This window comes from Phyllobates terribilis, unplaced genomic scaffold, assembly GCF_046119375.1.
Source record: "Phyllobates terribilis strain yellow unplaced genomic scaffold, ASM4611937v1 Scaffold_11__3_contigs__length_659146591, whole genome shotgun sequence".
NCBI classification, from domain to species: Eukaryota; Metazoa; Chordata; class Amphibia; order Anura; family Dendrobatidae; genus Phyllobates; species Phyllobates terribilis.
This window is the reverse complement of record NW_027362771.1, coordinates 111,682,141-111,697,613: the sequence shown is the minus strand read 5'-3', so window position 1 is coordinate 111,697,613 and position 15,473 is coordinate 111,682,141. Positions and strand designations below refer to the sequence as shown.

The 15,473-nt window shown below is 38.2% G+C and overlaps 1 protein-coding gene across 1 annotated transcript in view; it reads right to left on the bottom strand.

Moving 5' to 3' along the window:
- The window catches only part of DRAM1 (DNA damage regulated autophagy modulator 1), a 52,638-nt gene that overhangs the window by 13,850 nt on the left and 23,315 nt on the right, over positions 1-15,473 (bottom strand). The window contains exons 2-3 of the mRNA XM_073650673.1: positions 3,598-3,665; positions 154-296 (exon numbers count right to left, since the gene is read on the bottom strand). Coding sequence (XP_073506774.1) covers positions 154-296; positions 3,598-3,665 — 211 coding nt within the window. The remainder of the gene's footprint in view (positions 1-153; positions 297-3,597; positions 3,666-15,473) is intronic.

The window sequence follows — 15,473 nt, the reverse complement described above, 5'->3', positions numbered from 1 at the left end:
GATTGAAATGTCTTAAAACTACTACAAAGAAAAGGGGAGGATTTGTCCATGGCAACCAATCAGATTGTAGCTTGCTATATTTAAAAGGCCCTAAGAAAATAAGAGCTGAAGCCTAATTGGTATCCATTATCCGATGTTGGCCTACTAACCCACCTGAAAAGAAGCCACAACGCCCATCCCAATGCAGCCAAGCACTCCAATAATTAATGAGATCAAGTTGAACCAATAATTCAAAAAGGGGATTCTCAAATTTTGAGCCTGGATTATTTTATACCTTGTGTACATTGTAGCAGCACCTGATGTAACAGAAACAAACATAAATTATATTAGAACATTGTAAAAGAAAGTTAAACATAAATTAATCTAAATGTATTATTTATGATTAAACCCCTTCACCCATGGACCTTTTTTTTTTTTTCAGTTTTGTTTTTTCCTCCCCTTCTTCCAAGAGCCATAACTTTTTTATATTTATGTCAATATGGCAGTATGAGGGCTTTTTTTTTGCGGGACGAGTTGTAATTTTGAATGACACCATTCAATTTACCATATACTGTACTGGAAAACAGGGAAAAATTCCAAGTGCAATTCCTCTATTTGTTTTTGGGTTTTTTATTTACCATGTTCACTATATGGTAAAACTGACCTGGCAATATGATTCTATGATTCTTTAATGTAGTACAAGTACGCAGACACCAAACATGTATAGTTTGTTTTTATTTAAGTTTTTTGTTTTTAAAATGATGTCGACATATTCTGAGACTCATAACAAACTAATTTTTTGGGATCTGGGGCTGGGTGAGGGCTTATTTTTTATGCGCCGAGCTGATGTTGTTATTGATACCATTTTGGAGTAGATCCAATGTTTTGATTGCTTCTTATTGCATTTTATTGCAATTTTGCCGCGGTAAAAAAAAACGTAATTCTGGCGTTTTGATTTTTTTCTCGTTACGCCGTTTACCGATCAGATTAATTTATTTTATATTTTGATAAAGCATATATTTCTGAATTCAGCGATACTAAATATGTGTATTTTTTATTGTTTTATTTTCAGTGGGGTAAAAGGGGGTTGTTTTGATCTTTTATGTTTTTTTTTTATTTTTTCCATATTTTTAAAAACTTTTTTTCTCACTTTCTCACTTTTAACTGTATTTAATATTTAATATTACACTTAGGGGATATGAAGCTGCGATCATCCGATCGCTTGTGCTATACATAGCAGTGCATCAGCTCGGTGTGTGAGCCCGCATCAAAGGCAGGAACACTACATAGGACGTATATATACGTCATATGTCGTGAAGGGGTTAATTAAACATTCCAAAACTGCTACACTTTAACACTAGCACAGGCTCCATGTCAAACAAGGCCCCTCAGGGCTGGTGTTAGGCTGCGTGCCCACGATGCGTTTTTCATGCGTTTCCGCTGCGGAATTTCCGCAGCGGAAACGCATCAAAAACGCTTGGTAATCCGCACCCCATGGTCCCCAATGGCATTCCGCAATGTCAATGCACATGCTGCGGATTTTTCCGCAGCGTTTCTGCAGCGCTCATAAATCCGCAGCATGTTCATTAATTTTGCGGAAGCGCAGCGGAAGCGCCGCCATTGACTTGCATTGAGACGCATAGAATGCGCGTCTGTACATTTGTACAAGCGGATAATATGCGATTCAATGTGCGGATGGTACCCAGTTCTGGAGGAGAGAAGACTCTCATCCAGACCTGGGTACCATTGTACCTGTAAAAAAAAGAATAAAATAACAAATAAAGTTTATATTCACCTGTCCGGCGTCTTCTCTCTGAATGCCGGCATCGCTTGAGGACCTGCGGTGACGTCACAGTCATGTGACCGCAGGCCCTTCACCGCTCTGTCTCACGATATGCCGGCAGCCGGGAACCAGACAGGAACGAGCGCTGCAGCCACGCCGGGGCCTCGGGGGTGAGTATAGCTTTATTTGTTTTAATTTTTACAGTTCACACTGTATAAATCCATGCTGTTTGCATGGATTTATATAGTGTGACCTAGTTGTCAAGCACTTTCCAAGTGATGCTATCGCCTGGAAAGCGCTTGTCAATCTGCATGCGGAAACGCATGTGAATCCGCTTGTGGATCCGCATGTATTCTGCAGGAAAAACGCATGCACAATCCGCATGTACAATCTGCATGCGTTTTTTCTGCCAGGGAGATGCAGAAATGCTGCAGAAATTTTCTGCTTCATTTCTGCATCGTGGGCACATAGCCTCAGACATAATGCAATGGGTGTAATATAACTGGCGATGGGTGTATGTACATAGGTAGAGTCATTTTGTAACCTACATGGAAACTTGACCCTTTCTCCATCTAACTCAAGTGTTAAAGCCAAGGTGTGCTAAATGTCTTTAAAAGTATTAACACGCAAGGCTCATAGTAGTTGTTGACTGCTGTTGTAAACATAACTTCTTTTTTTTTTTATCTTTTGAAGATTGTTTTATATGTTTAACCTCTTAAGGACTGGGCGATTTTTCATTTTGGCACTTTTGTCTTTTCCTCCCGTTATTCCAAGAGCCATAACTTTTTTCCGTTTCCGTCCCCATAGACTTGTGAGGGCTCGTTTTTTTGCGGGATGAGTTGTACTTTTGAATAGCACCATCCATTTTTTCATGTGATGTACTGGAAAATGGGAAAAAAATTGTAAGTGTGGCGAAATAGCAAAAAAGTGCAATTCCACAATTGTTTTTTTTTTTTTTATTTGAATTACATTTTTTTATCTGCATTAAAGGCTTATGTTATGGTAAAGGCTCATGTTATGGCAATATAATTTTCCAGGTCAGTATGACTACACACATATCAAACATGCATAGTTTTTGTTTTATTTAAGTGGTGAAAAAAAAATTCAGAAACTTGTAAAAAAAAAAATTCTGAGACCCTTAACGTTTTCAATTTTCAGGATATGTAGCTGTGTGAGGGTTTATTTTTTGCGCCCTGAGCTGATGTTTATACTGATATCATTTTCGGATGAAGTTTTTCTCGCCTCTTTTTTGTGTTGCTGTGGCGGCTGAAAAACCGCAATTCTGGCGTTTTGATCTTTTTCTCATTACGTCTTTTACCGATTGGATTAATTTCTTTTATATCTTGATAGATCGGACTTTTACAAATGAAGTGATACCAAATATGTGTATTTTTTATTTCTTAATTTTTAATTGGGGAAAAGAAAAGGGAGGTGATTTAAATTTTAATTGTTTTTATTTATTTCATATTTTATACAACATTTTTTAAAACATTTTAAATCCTATTTCTTAAAACATTTTTTTTTAAACATTTGAAAACATTTTTTATATTTTTTAAAAACATTTTTTTCATATTTTTTATGAAAAAAACTGCTGGCAAACATGCGGGCTCAGCTTGCGAGCCCGCATAAAAGTCAGGGTACGTCATATGTCGTTAAGGAGACAATTATGGTTAAAGTGAGGACTGGCATGTACACTTTTTCTGATGTAATAATGAAAAAAGCCGAAAGATCTAGTGGTCTTTAAGCTAGACAACTCGCTGCACAGTACATATATCCCCCAACCACTATGACAGCTCATAAAAAGTCCAAAGAAAAAACTAATCTGAGACACTTACCTAACATGGCAGTAACACTGATCATGAATCCAAACAGTCCACTTTCTGGAATACATGTGCCAGTGTCACTAGATAACAATCAAAGGAATACACAATGAAAATGTGAATGGTCTCCACTATGTAACAATACCCACAGCGAAATTGGAGATTATAATTTCCTTTTATGTTTTTAAAAAGAAACTATGGCAATAGTTCGCAATAGATATTCCTTGAAATAATAATTCTAGCAGTAAATATAGAAGGACAGTAGTGGAATTTTAAAATGATTTCAGAAAAACCAATGAGCACTTAGCATTGGGATCTCATGAAGCCAATCAGTATCACTGCTTTATCAAAGTATAAACACTGACTGTTGCATATTAGATCTTGAGAGCTACAGTCTACAGCTATACAGTAAGTACAGTACTAGTGTAATACATAGGAATAAAGTGGATGGCAAGAGTGGTCACTGCATTAAAGGGAATCTGTCACTATTTTTTAGCTACCCCATATGAGAGCAGCATAATGTAGGGACAGAGACCCTGATTCCAGCGATGTGTCACTTACTGAGCTGCTTGCTGTCATTTTGAAAAAAATCCCTGTTTAATCTACTGCAGATCTACCGGTTCTCTGAAAGCTGAGCTTTGTATAACTCCGCCCACATCACTGATTGGCAGCTTTCTGCCCATGCACAGTGTACACAGAAAGCTGCCAATCAGTGGTGGGGGCGGAGTTACACAGATCTCATTAATATGAATGACTACCTGGTAGCAGGTTTACTAGTCCTCTAGTGATAAAATAACAGTTTTATTAGCAATAGATTATCAAAACTACACTACGCAGCCCAGTGAGTGACACATCGCTGGAACCAGGATCTCTGTCCTACATCATGCTGCTGTCAGGCTTTACTATACTCTATCCCTACATCTGTACCCTAAACTTATTGATTGGCTCTGTCTGACTTATATATGTAAGGACATGCCTTTTCTCTATTACTTTTGTGCTTATTTAACTTTAATCATTTTTACATATTTTGGGGTCTTTTAGAGCCAATTACCAGATTTCCACGGAGATAAAACCTGTAGTTTTAGGTTACATTATTTTCTACTCACCATGGTCTTGTGCTTGAGGGGGCGCTGTAATTTAATAAGTGCTAAACAATATCTAAATAAAACTGCCATACTAATAACTAATGTGGTTGAAAAGTATCTGCTTCCAGTGCGCAGGTTCTTACTTGCTGGCCTGCTTCTCACTTTGCATACAAATGATGTTCGGGAAAACACACTGCAATGACTGATCCTGCCTGTTAATCCCATTCTCAAAAAGTCTCTACAAAATTGAGCAAATGTTAGCTTATTCAGATGCGCTTCAGTAACTTTTTCAACAGCTCTTTCCCAGGTTTTTTTTATAACCTGTTCTTCTTATTTGCTATATCCCTCACAAACAGTCATTCTTCTAGAAAAAAAAAAACTTTAGCCTTATGCAAGATTTCTTCTTACCTAGATATAATGATTTAAACAGCAACTAAACATTTATTATACTTTTTCATTTTTGCGACCAAAATAATGCCCAGAAATAATATAATAAGGCAAAAGGTTTTATGCCATGTATGGAAATGATTCCAGTGGTTGGACCCCCAACAATCAAGATAACATCCATACTTGGAACAAAACCTTTATTAAGCCACTTCTTCAAGAAAATGAATATGGGAGTGCCAAAAAAACCTTCTACTGCCTGTTTCTTTACCAGGCTCCTTTTTGCAGTTGCTGTGGAAGAATCCATATGGACAGAGTGTACCCAGCCTACGCGCACTGGAACCAGACTGATTTCCTAGGACTTAAAGAGGTTGTCCACTACTTTTTCATTGATGACTTATCCTCATGATAGGCCATCAATATCTGATTGGTCGGGGTCCAACACCCGTTCCAACAGCCGATCAGCTGCTCTTGGTGCTAGTGGCAGCGGCCGCCGGCCAGAACTGCTCTATTGCAGAGCTGCTCCATCTTCTGGTAGTGGCCTCGGCAGGCTACTGCACATCCGCCTCCGATTGATTTGAATAGATGGTGGATGTGCAGTACCCAGCCGTGGCCACTACCAGAAGACGGAACAGCTCTGCAATTGAGCAGTCGCGGCTGCCGACGTCGAGAACAGCTGTTTGGTGGGGGTGCCGGGTGTCAGACCGCTACCAATCAGAAATTGATGACCTATGGATAGGTCATCAATGAAAAGTATAGGTAATGTGAAGCCATACCCCTTTTCATATCTTTGTAGCTGTAATAAAAACTTGTGACTGGGCATCTGAGATCAGACAAGAATTCTACACTGACAGAAACTGGCTGTGTGCATTCTCTTGTCTCCGATGCATCGTATTTATTTTATTTTATTTTAATTTGGACCAATAGTGGCAGATTTGGAGATAATTTGCATCTCAACCCAAACTAGCTCTCCTTGGAAGGGGTTACCAAGACAGTTGAATAGATCTTTCCAACAACCATGGAAAGTAAGCTAGAAAAGGTAACTATATAAAACAGGTCATTCACACTGAATAAAAATTAATATAGTTTATTAGGTGAATCAGTATTAATCTGTGTGGCAAAAAATGTCCAATTTTTTTTTAAAGTCCCTAACAGCACAAAACTAAATACAAAACCAAAACACCATGAGAACTGTTGGGGTCAAGAATTCCCCTATCCCCTCTGCTAGCATAGAAAATACAATACATCACATACTGCGTTAAGAGCAAAAAAAAAAATCTGTGTAATATATGAAGGTCCAAGATAATAGATAATAAAGGATGGCAATAATTAATAACAATAACTATATAAATAATTATTAATATTACTAATGTGAATACTGCAGAAAAGGCAAGGTGTGATGCCAAACGAGAATAAGGGAGTATGTGGTAAACCCACATGTCTCGTCACAAATGTGACTTCCTCAGGGTTCTTTTTTTGTGTTACTCTACTTGCTTTCTTTGCTATATGAATTTGTAGCACCTATTCTTCCATACTCCTTATGTTTTTCTAAGGATAATTCACTATATCAATTAGGAACAAAATAGTGTAGGAATAAAGCGGCACTCACCATCCATAAAAAACCCTTGTTTATTTGGCATTCATTAAAAATGAAGAGGCAGTAATGGAGCTGGATGTGAATAGATGGCAGCAGGTCCGCATATTGAATGGCTTCTACTGGTCTATGAGTCCAGACCTGTAGAAGTATTTTGATATGCGAGAAGCGTTTTGACATGCAAAAGTCGTCTGTAAATGTCTCGCGCGCTCCCTTGATGCCTGTTCATATTTAATGGATGTCAAATAAATGAGAGATTTTTACGGATGGTAAGTGCCACTTAGTTCCTGCACTATTTTGTTCCTACTTGTTTATGATTTATTGGAAGTCGAGCATCATGAGGTCCGCAGGATAAACTGCGTTGAAGCGAGTGGATCCCTGATTGCGCCAAGCAGTTCTCTACTTTAGTTTTTAACTATATTACAATGTTTCTGGATATTACATTTGCTGCATGAAAATGAAGAGAGTTTAGTTACTCTTTAAATTAGGTAACTAAATGAGAAGGTTAACAATATCTCTAATTTACTGCTGACATGCTGAAGGCACTTTTTACTAAGCTGATATCTGACAACCCCAGCATACGTCTAGACCAGTGTTTCCCAAACCCCATCCTCACGGCCCCCTACAGGTCATGTTTTCAGGATCTCCTTAGTATTACACAGGTGAGAGAATTCCTGATGCCTTGATGATACTTCAATCACCTAAGGAGATCCTGAAAACATGACCTGTGGGGGGCCGTGAGGATGGGGTTTGGGAAACACTGGTCTAGACATAAGGATCACAACATAAATTACTCAATGTCAGATTTATATACTTTCTTAATTGAACTAAAAATCCCGAAATTACAATACAGTGGCATGACACGAATTTCTCAGGATCGGTCCTACATCCCTACATTATTGCAGCTGGTTCATATTAATGCATATATCTATTTGACATATTCTTTGAAAATATAATATAATAAAAAATGTACCTAATGCCAATCATGCCAATCCTCATGTAGTGATTGACAGCCTGGAAAAAGAGCTTTGTGGAAATACATTTTCTGGGCTCGAGCTTTCAAGCATACATATAACTGAATCCTCTACTTTTTGAGCAACTAATATTATATTTTAAAGATGCTTAAACCGCCTGTAATAAAATAAAGTTATCTTCAGCATTTCTCTCCTCTCTGCTGGCACATTTCTTCCACCTGCCGGTGACCTGATGCTTCCATATTCTTTACATCAGTTCAGACCCAGAAAACGCTCAGCTGATGTCTTGCTGTTTTGACCATAGGACTATTTTGGTACTTTGATTAATTCTGATCAGATTTTGTGAACTAGCTCCCAAGAAATGTATTGATCCAAAAGCAGAAAATAGCGTGCAACAAAGGTGACCCAGCAAAATGAGAGTATGCTAGAGAATTCAATTCACACCTCATTCACACCCATCCGTGTGCTGTTTTGTTTTTTTACTGACAGCACATGGACGTGGATTAAATAAATTGAATTTGTCTTTTCATATTTCCATTTCTTTTTGTGAAATAATAATCCGCACAAAAGAAACAGAGATGTCCTATTGTCGATGAAGCCATATGACGGCCTGCTTTTTTTTCATTGCACCATTCATTCATTTCATTATATTTTTCATTGCACCATTTTTGTGTAGGTGTAATGTATTGAAATAAATGTACTTTCTAAGGTGTAAATAAACAAAACCATTACATGATATATATGATAAGTTTTATTGTGTTCACTATGTGTCATGAATGACTAGAATTATGATTATGGTAATACCCAACTCCTTTCTGATAGTGCTCTATATATGGCGAATGTTGGGAAGAGGTTACTCAATAAGAAAAACATGGCTGCTTTCTCCCACACCTGTCCATAAATTACATTTTGTGTTTCAGCTCTGAACAACTGAATTATGTTGCACTAATACTACACATTAGACAGGGGCGCTGCTATTTTTTGGAAGAAAGCATCAAAGATGGTCTAAGGTCCCACTCACACATCTGAGCTTCACACACATGTTCTATCCGTTTTTTTTTTTTTTAAATGTAGCTATTTTAGTCTTTGGGCCTTTTCCATGTGTTTCATTTTTTGTGGACCAATGGTTTGCAAAAAAAAGGCCAGAGGTATGTTAGAATTTAGACCAATTTCTGGACCAAGATCACTTATTCCAGTGAATGTGTCCATAAAAAATAGACCCTACACGGATGAAAGTTGAGTTGCATCCTTATGATATCCATTTTTGACTGACTTCTGCTAGGAGAACTTTCAATAAACAGACAAAACCGCAGCACTGAAGCTTCATCCTTGGTGTTTTATTCACCAGACATGCAACATTTCATGTCAAGTTTCAACAGACGTAGCCTATGTGGTGAATAAAATACCTTGGATAAAACTGGAATGCTGTAGTTTTCTTTATTTATTGGATCTTAAGTGTATTTCTGGGACTGGGATACTTTACTGCCTGCACCCATATTGAAGATATGTGATTGGGGTGTGTATTGCTTCTTTTTTCTTACTATTGGCTAGGAGAAGTTTGGGATATCTCAGTCGGTATTTTTCTCCTATGAGAAAAATGATAGACACACAGCTGGTAAAAATGGACACGCAGGCCCAAGACAAATACCCCCCCCCCGTGTGACACCCAGCATCCACTGCGCGTTCTGCCTCTCCCCATTCATTGGGAAAGCACGCGGTGAATGCTGGGTGTGACGCGTTGGGTAACCCCACCCACAACACAGCAGCCACCGCGGGGACCCCAGCGCTGAGTCACGCTTCACTTGTCGTGACGTCAGCGCGGGGTCACGTGTTGCCTGTGAGCGGCCACCGATAGCGCCGCTCACAGGCATTATCTGCAATGGAAGGTATTTACAAAAAGTCTTAGGGGCCCCAGGGGGATACATTGGGGGGGGTAATCTAAAGTAGTGCACAACTTCTTTAATTTCTATTACTGTGGTTCTGTCTCAGTTTTGTCCTGGCACAGAGAAGAATCTTTTTAGGATTGAAAATTCCTTCTTAGGTAGTTTACCTTTCTTAACATCACGTAAACCACCTTCATATTTGCTAGGTCGTAAGGACATTTAGTTCAGAATCTGCTGCAAAGTCTACATTTACAACTTTTCTAGCACCACTTTCCTATGCTTCTAGCTCAGTGCAGCTGACTCAAGCTCTACATCGCACATTAAGTAGTGCTTGGAGCTGTTCTGAAGTTCCGTGATGTAAAAGTCTATGTGTACATACAGCTGACAGGGAAATTGTACAGTCCTTAATGATTACTATGTACAGACAACTTGACACCCCTTCTCCTCATAGGGGCTGTCTTATCTTGACAACGTGTTTCCAACTTTGTATGTGCCTTAACTATGAGTCAGAGTGGAGAGGCATGAACCAAAAATTAGCTGTTTGTTAGGGTCTCCAGAATCAGAACTTTAGCGACCAGCTGATCACAGAAGTAGCTCTCTCATCAATACTGACTCTGTGCAATTACAGAATGTGTAGCTTTATCATCGACCACATGCTATCAAAAGTGTGTAATTCACTCAACGGAAACACAATAATTTTATCTGCTGATTGAAAACATTTATCTTGATGCAGGTCAACCACAACTTAGCCACATCACTATTTCCTCATTCTAGACCAAAAGACTGAAAATGCTGAGTTAGGAAAACAAGGTGCACAAAGTAAAGATGCCACGCCCGAAGGTGGCGTACGTGGGGGAGGGAGTCTTTTATACAGAATGACTCCCAGCAATTGGCTGGGAGCCATCTTGCAGGTGGACATCATTACACTAAATGCCTCTCAGCAACAGGCTGAGGGCTTTTTACTATATGCCCTTTTAAGAGCAGGATAGCGCACGCGCACTAGGCATGCCAAAGGGAACTGCGGCGTGTACTACAGGAAGGAAGCAGGAATATGCCGGGAACCAATCTGTGGAGCCGAGGACCACGCTGTGGGGCCGGGGAGGTGATTATGCCGGTGTCCCTGCATGGAGGGAGAAAGGGACAACATGCAGGGGCGCCGGCCATAGCTCTACAAAACATTTTACTAATATCTATATTTAAAAAAAAAAAAAAATAGAACCATAATCAGAATTCATTGATGACTTCTCTGCTTCCCTACTCGGCCCCAACATGTCACCAATGTCTCTTTCACTATACTACTGTCATTCTCTTAGAAAATGGCTGGGGGAAATACGAAAACTTTGAACCGCATCAAGAATAGATTGCATTAACACCCTCTCTTGAATTGGACTCCTTTATTGGTTACAATATCAGCAGCGCAGGCTACTCGCTACCTCCAAACTGTCATACCCTTAGCGTTAATCACATTAGGTCCCATTTTTCCAAACATGCCTGCACACTCAAGCATGGAACAATCATTTAGTAACATACACCACAGATAATATTTGCTTAACTGCATCCTCCCATTGCCACTTTTTGGTTCTTGCTCTCTGTTTTTACCTTCCAAGAGCCATAACGTTTTGGCTTTTAATATTAAAACACTTTTTATGTTAGTCAAGTTTCTGTTTTGAGTAATACTATTCACTTTACAATATACTGTAATAAAAAACTTTAAAAAAAATTCTAGATGGGGTAAAATGATGAAAAAAAAAGTAATTTCACCATTGTTGGTCAGGTTTTACCCTTACAACCTTCACTGTGCAGTAATAATGACCTGCTTAATTGGTTTCAAGGTTAAAATTGGATTATTAAAGATATAACTGATAACAATTCAGTAAAATGAGATAGATAAGACCCGAGAAAGGAATTAATTCAAATTAAACAAATATAATAAAAGGGCCCAAGGACCCCATTAGAGACCCAGCTATTCTCTAAGTATTTAAAACTTACATTTATTTATAATTACTTAAAATACTAACAGTGATTTGATTTAATGTATGTAGACTCACTTCAATGTTAATATTTTAAGGTGATGTAAATAAATGTTAGAGAAAGGCTGGGTCACTAGTGGGGTATTTTTGGTAAATTTGTGGTACTTGAATTAACAGGATGACATGCTGCGCTAAAGCTTTCTTGTGGATGTTAACCCCTTCACTCCAAAGCCTGTTTTCATCTCCCTGACCAGGACAAATTTTACAATTCTGACCAGGACAAATTTTACAATTCTGACCAGTGTCACTTTATGTGGTAATAACTCTGGAACGCTTCAACAAATCCCAGTGATTCTGAGATAGTTTTTTCATGACACATTGTACTTTATGTTATTAGTATATTTATATCTAATTTTTTTTGAGAAAATATGGGAACTTGAGAAAATTTTGAAAATTTCACAATTTTCAAGTTTTCAATTTTTATATCCTTAAATCAGTTAGTCATGCTGTACAAAATAATTTATAAACAACATTTCCTATATGTCTACTTTACATTAGCATCATTTTTGAAATAATCATTTTTGCTAGGAAGTTAGAAGTATTAAAAGTTTATCAGCAATTTCTAATTTTTCCCAAAAAATTTACAAAGCCATATTCTTAGGGACCACATCACGTTTGAAGTGACTTTGAGGGGTCTATGTGACAGAATATACCGGAAAGTGATATTTTCACGTTAGTGATGGAGCTAATTTTGACCTTAATGACTAGGCCAAAGTGACTAGTGTCACTTTATGTGGTAATAACTCTGGAAAGCTTCAACAAATCCCAGTGATCCTGAGAAAGTTTTTTTGCGACTTATTGTACTTCATGTTAGTGGTAAAATATGGTCGATTTGATTTGCATATATTTATGAAAATATTTACAAATTGACGAAAAATTAGAAAATTTAGCAATTTTCAAATTTTATGCCCTTAATAGATATACAACACAAAATAGTTAATAAATACCATTTCCTATGTGTCTACATAACACGTGCATACGTTTTGAAACATAATTTTTTTTTTGTTAGGAAGTTAGAAGGGTTTAAAGCAATTTCTCAATTTTACAATAAAATTTACAAAACCATTTTTTTCACAAAAAAATTCACTTTAGCCCCAAATTTTTTATTTTCACATAGGTAACAGGAGAAAATGTAGGGGAAAACTACTATTTGAGCACACGGCTTGGAAGTGAAGCAGCACCATTTGACTTTTTGAACGCTGGGATCGAGAGCGGATGCCATGTCGCGTTTGGAGAGCCCCATATCAGAACTCTACAGTATGCATAAGGCCCTATTATTATTTGCTTAGCTTTTCCTTTAACCCCTTACGGACTGAGCCACTTTGTATTTTAATGACGGGGCCTCATTGTTAAATCAGACCAGTGTTAATTTATGAGGTAATAACTCTGGAATGCTTCAATGGGTCCCACTGATTCTGAGACTGTTTTTAGTGACATATTGGACTTCATGATAGTAGTAAAGTTAGTTTAATATGACTTGCGTTTATTTGTGAAAATGTCAAGAATTTAACAAGAATTTCACAATTTTCAAAATTTGGAATTCGCATGCCCTTAAACCAGAGAGTTATGTCACACAAAATAGTTAATAGATAACATTTATCACATGTCTACTTTACATCAGCACAATTTTTGAAACATATTTTTTTTTTGTTAGGAAGTTAGAAGGGTTAAAGTTTGCTCAGCAATTTCTTTTTTTTACAATAAAATTTACAAAACCATTTTTTTAGGGACCACATCACATTTGAAGTGACTTTGGAGAAGTCTGCAAGACAGAAAATACCCAAAAGTGATACCATTCTAAAAACTGCACCCCCCTCAAGCTGCTCAAACCCACATTCAAGAAGTTTATTAATCCTTCAGGTGCTTCACAGGAATTATTGGAATGTGGAAGGGAAAAAAGGAACATTTTACTTTTTTTCACGAAAATTGTACTTTAGCCCCAAATTTTTTACTTTCACAAGGGAAACAGGAGAAAATAAACACTAAAATTTGTTGTCCGATTTCTCCTTAGTACATCGATGCCCCATATGTGGGGGAAAACTACTATTTGAGCACATGGCAAAGCTTGGAAATGAAGCAGCAACATTTGACTCTTTGAACGCAAAAATAGCTGGAACGGACGCCATGTCGAGTTTGGAGAGCTCGTGATGTGCCTAAACAGTGGAAACCCACTACAAGTGACCTCATTTTGGAAACTACACTCCTCAAGGATTTAATCCAGGGGTATAGTGAGAATTTTGATGCTACAGGTACGACACGGAATTTGATAACATTGGGTCATCATGTTGAAAAATGTAATTTTTTTCACAAAAATCTTGCTTTAGCCCCAAATTTCTCACTTTTGCAAAAGGTAACATCAAAAAGTGGACACCACAGGCTGTCAAAAAGTTTGGTTTGGACAAACGGCAGGGCTCGGAATGGAAGGAGCAATATTTGAATTTTGGAACACAAATTGGCTGAAATAGATTGCGGGCAACATTTCACATTTGCAGAGCCCCTATGGTGCCCAAACACCAGAAACCCCCTTACTACACAGAATTTGATAACATTAGGTTGTCATATTCAATATGTCGTCATTAGTGTTGAGCGCAAGTGCTCGTACTCGAGTTTGAATCAGGTGCTCGCATGACATGGTCGAGTCTCTGTGCCGCATGTTTTGCGGCTGTTAGATGCCCAAAAAAAAATGAGGGGATTGTCCGTGTATGTTGAGTGGCGAGCACTAAAGCGCTCAACAGTCGTCATATCGTCATCATTTTGTTTTTTGACATTTGAAAAAACCCCAAACCTAATCCTAACCCCAACCGTAACCCTAAGACCAACCCTAACCCCAACCCTAACCCTAACTGCAAAGAAAGAAAGAAAAAATAATTATAAAAAAAATAATAATAATAATCTGACAAAGGGGATGACACATTGGGGATGACATACTAATTTTTGGCATTTGATCACTGTGATAAGGTCTATCACAGTGATCAAAAGAAATCAATAAGAAAATTCCCTGCTGTTGCACCGGCTGGCAGATCTTTTCATGAAGAGGAGGCGGAGGGCCGGGGGATGGAGCAGGAGGGCCTGGGGGATGGAGGAGGTACTGGGGGGATTTGGGGGACATCATTTCTCTCTCCTCTGACATGTATATCATGTCAGAAGAGAGAGAAATTATTTTAATAGCGGGCACACTTTTTTTTTTTACGTGGTTGCCGTCATTCATTGAATAATGGCGATCAGGTCATCAGGGACTGGAAAATCCGGCACTGACCTTTCTTCGGACTCTGGGGGGCACTATTCACTTATTTCCGATTACCATTTTAAAACGTCGATGAGGGAATAAGGCCTCTTAGCAGCCGCCGTTTTAATGCGTATCAGCGGTCGTTAAGGGGTTAAAAACGGCACCCCTCAAAGTGATCAAAACCACATTCAAGAAGTTTATTAAACCTTTAGGTGCTTCATAGGAATTAAAGCAGTGTGGAAGGGAAAAAAAATGAACATTTAATTTTTCCCTCAAAAATGTTTATTTAGTCCCAAGTTTGGCATTTTTAAAAGGGGAACAGGAGAAAATGAACCATACAATTTGTTGTTCGAGCTCTCCTGAGTACACCGAATAACTATATGTGATGAAAAACTACTGTTTGTGCGAATGGCAGGGCTCAGAGGTTAAGGAGAGCCAATTAACTTGGAGCGCAAAATTGGCTGGAATAGATAGTGGATGCCATGTCGCATTTGCAGAGCCCCTGATGTGCCTAAACAAAGGAAACCCCCCCACAATTGACCCTATTTTGGAAACTACAACCCACCCAAGGAATTTATCTAGAAGTTTGGTGAGCACTTTGGACTCACAGGTGCTTCACAGAATTTTATAATGTTGAGCCGTGAAAAAAATACATTTTTCCTACAAATGTTGCTCTAGCCCTAAATTTTGCGTTTTCATAAGGGTAACAAGAGAA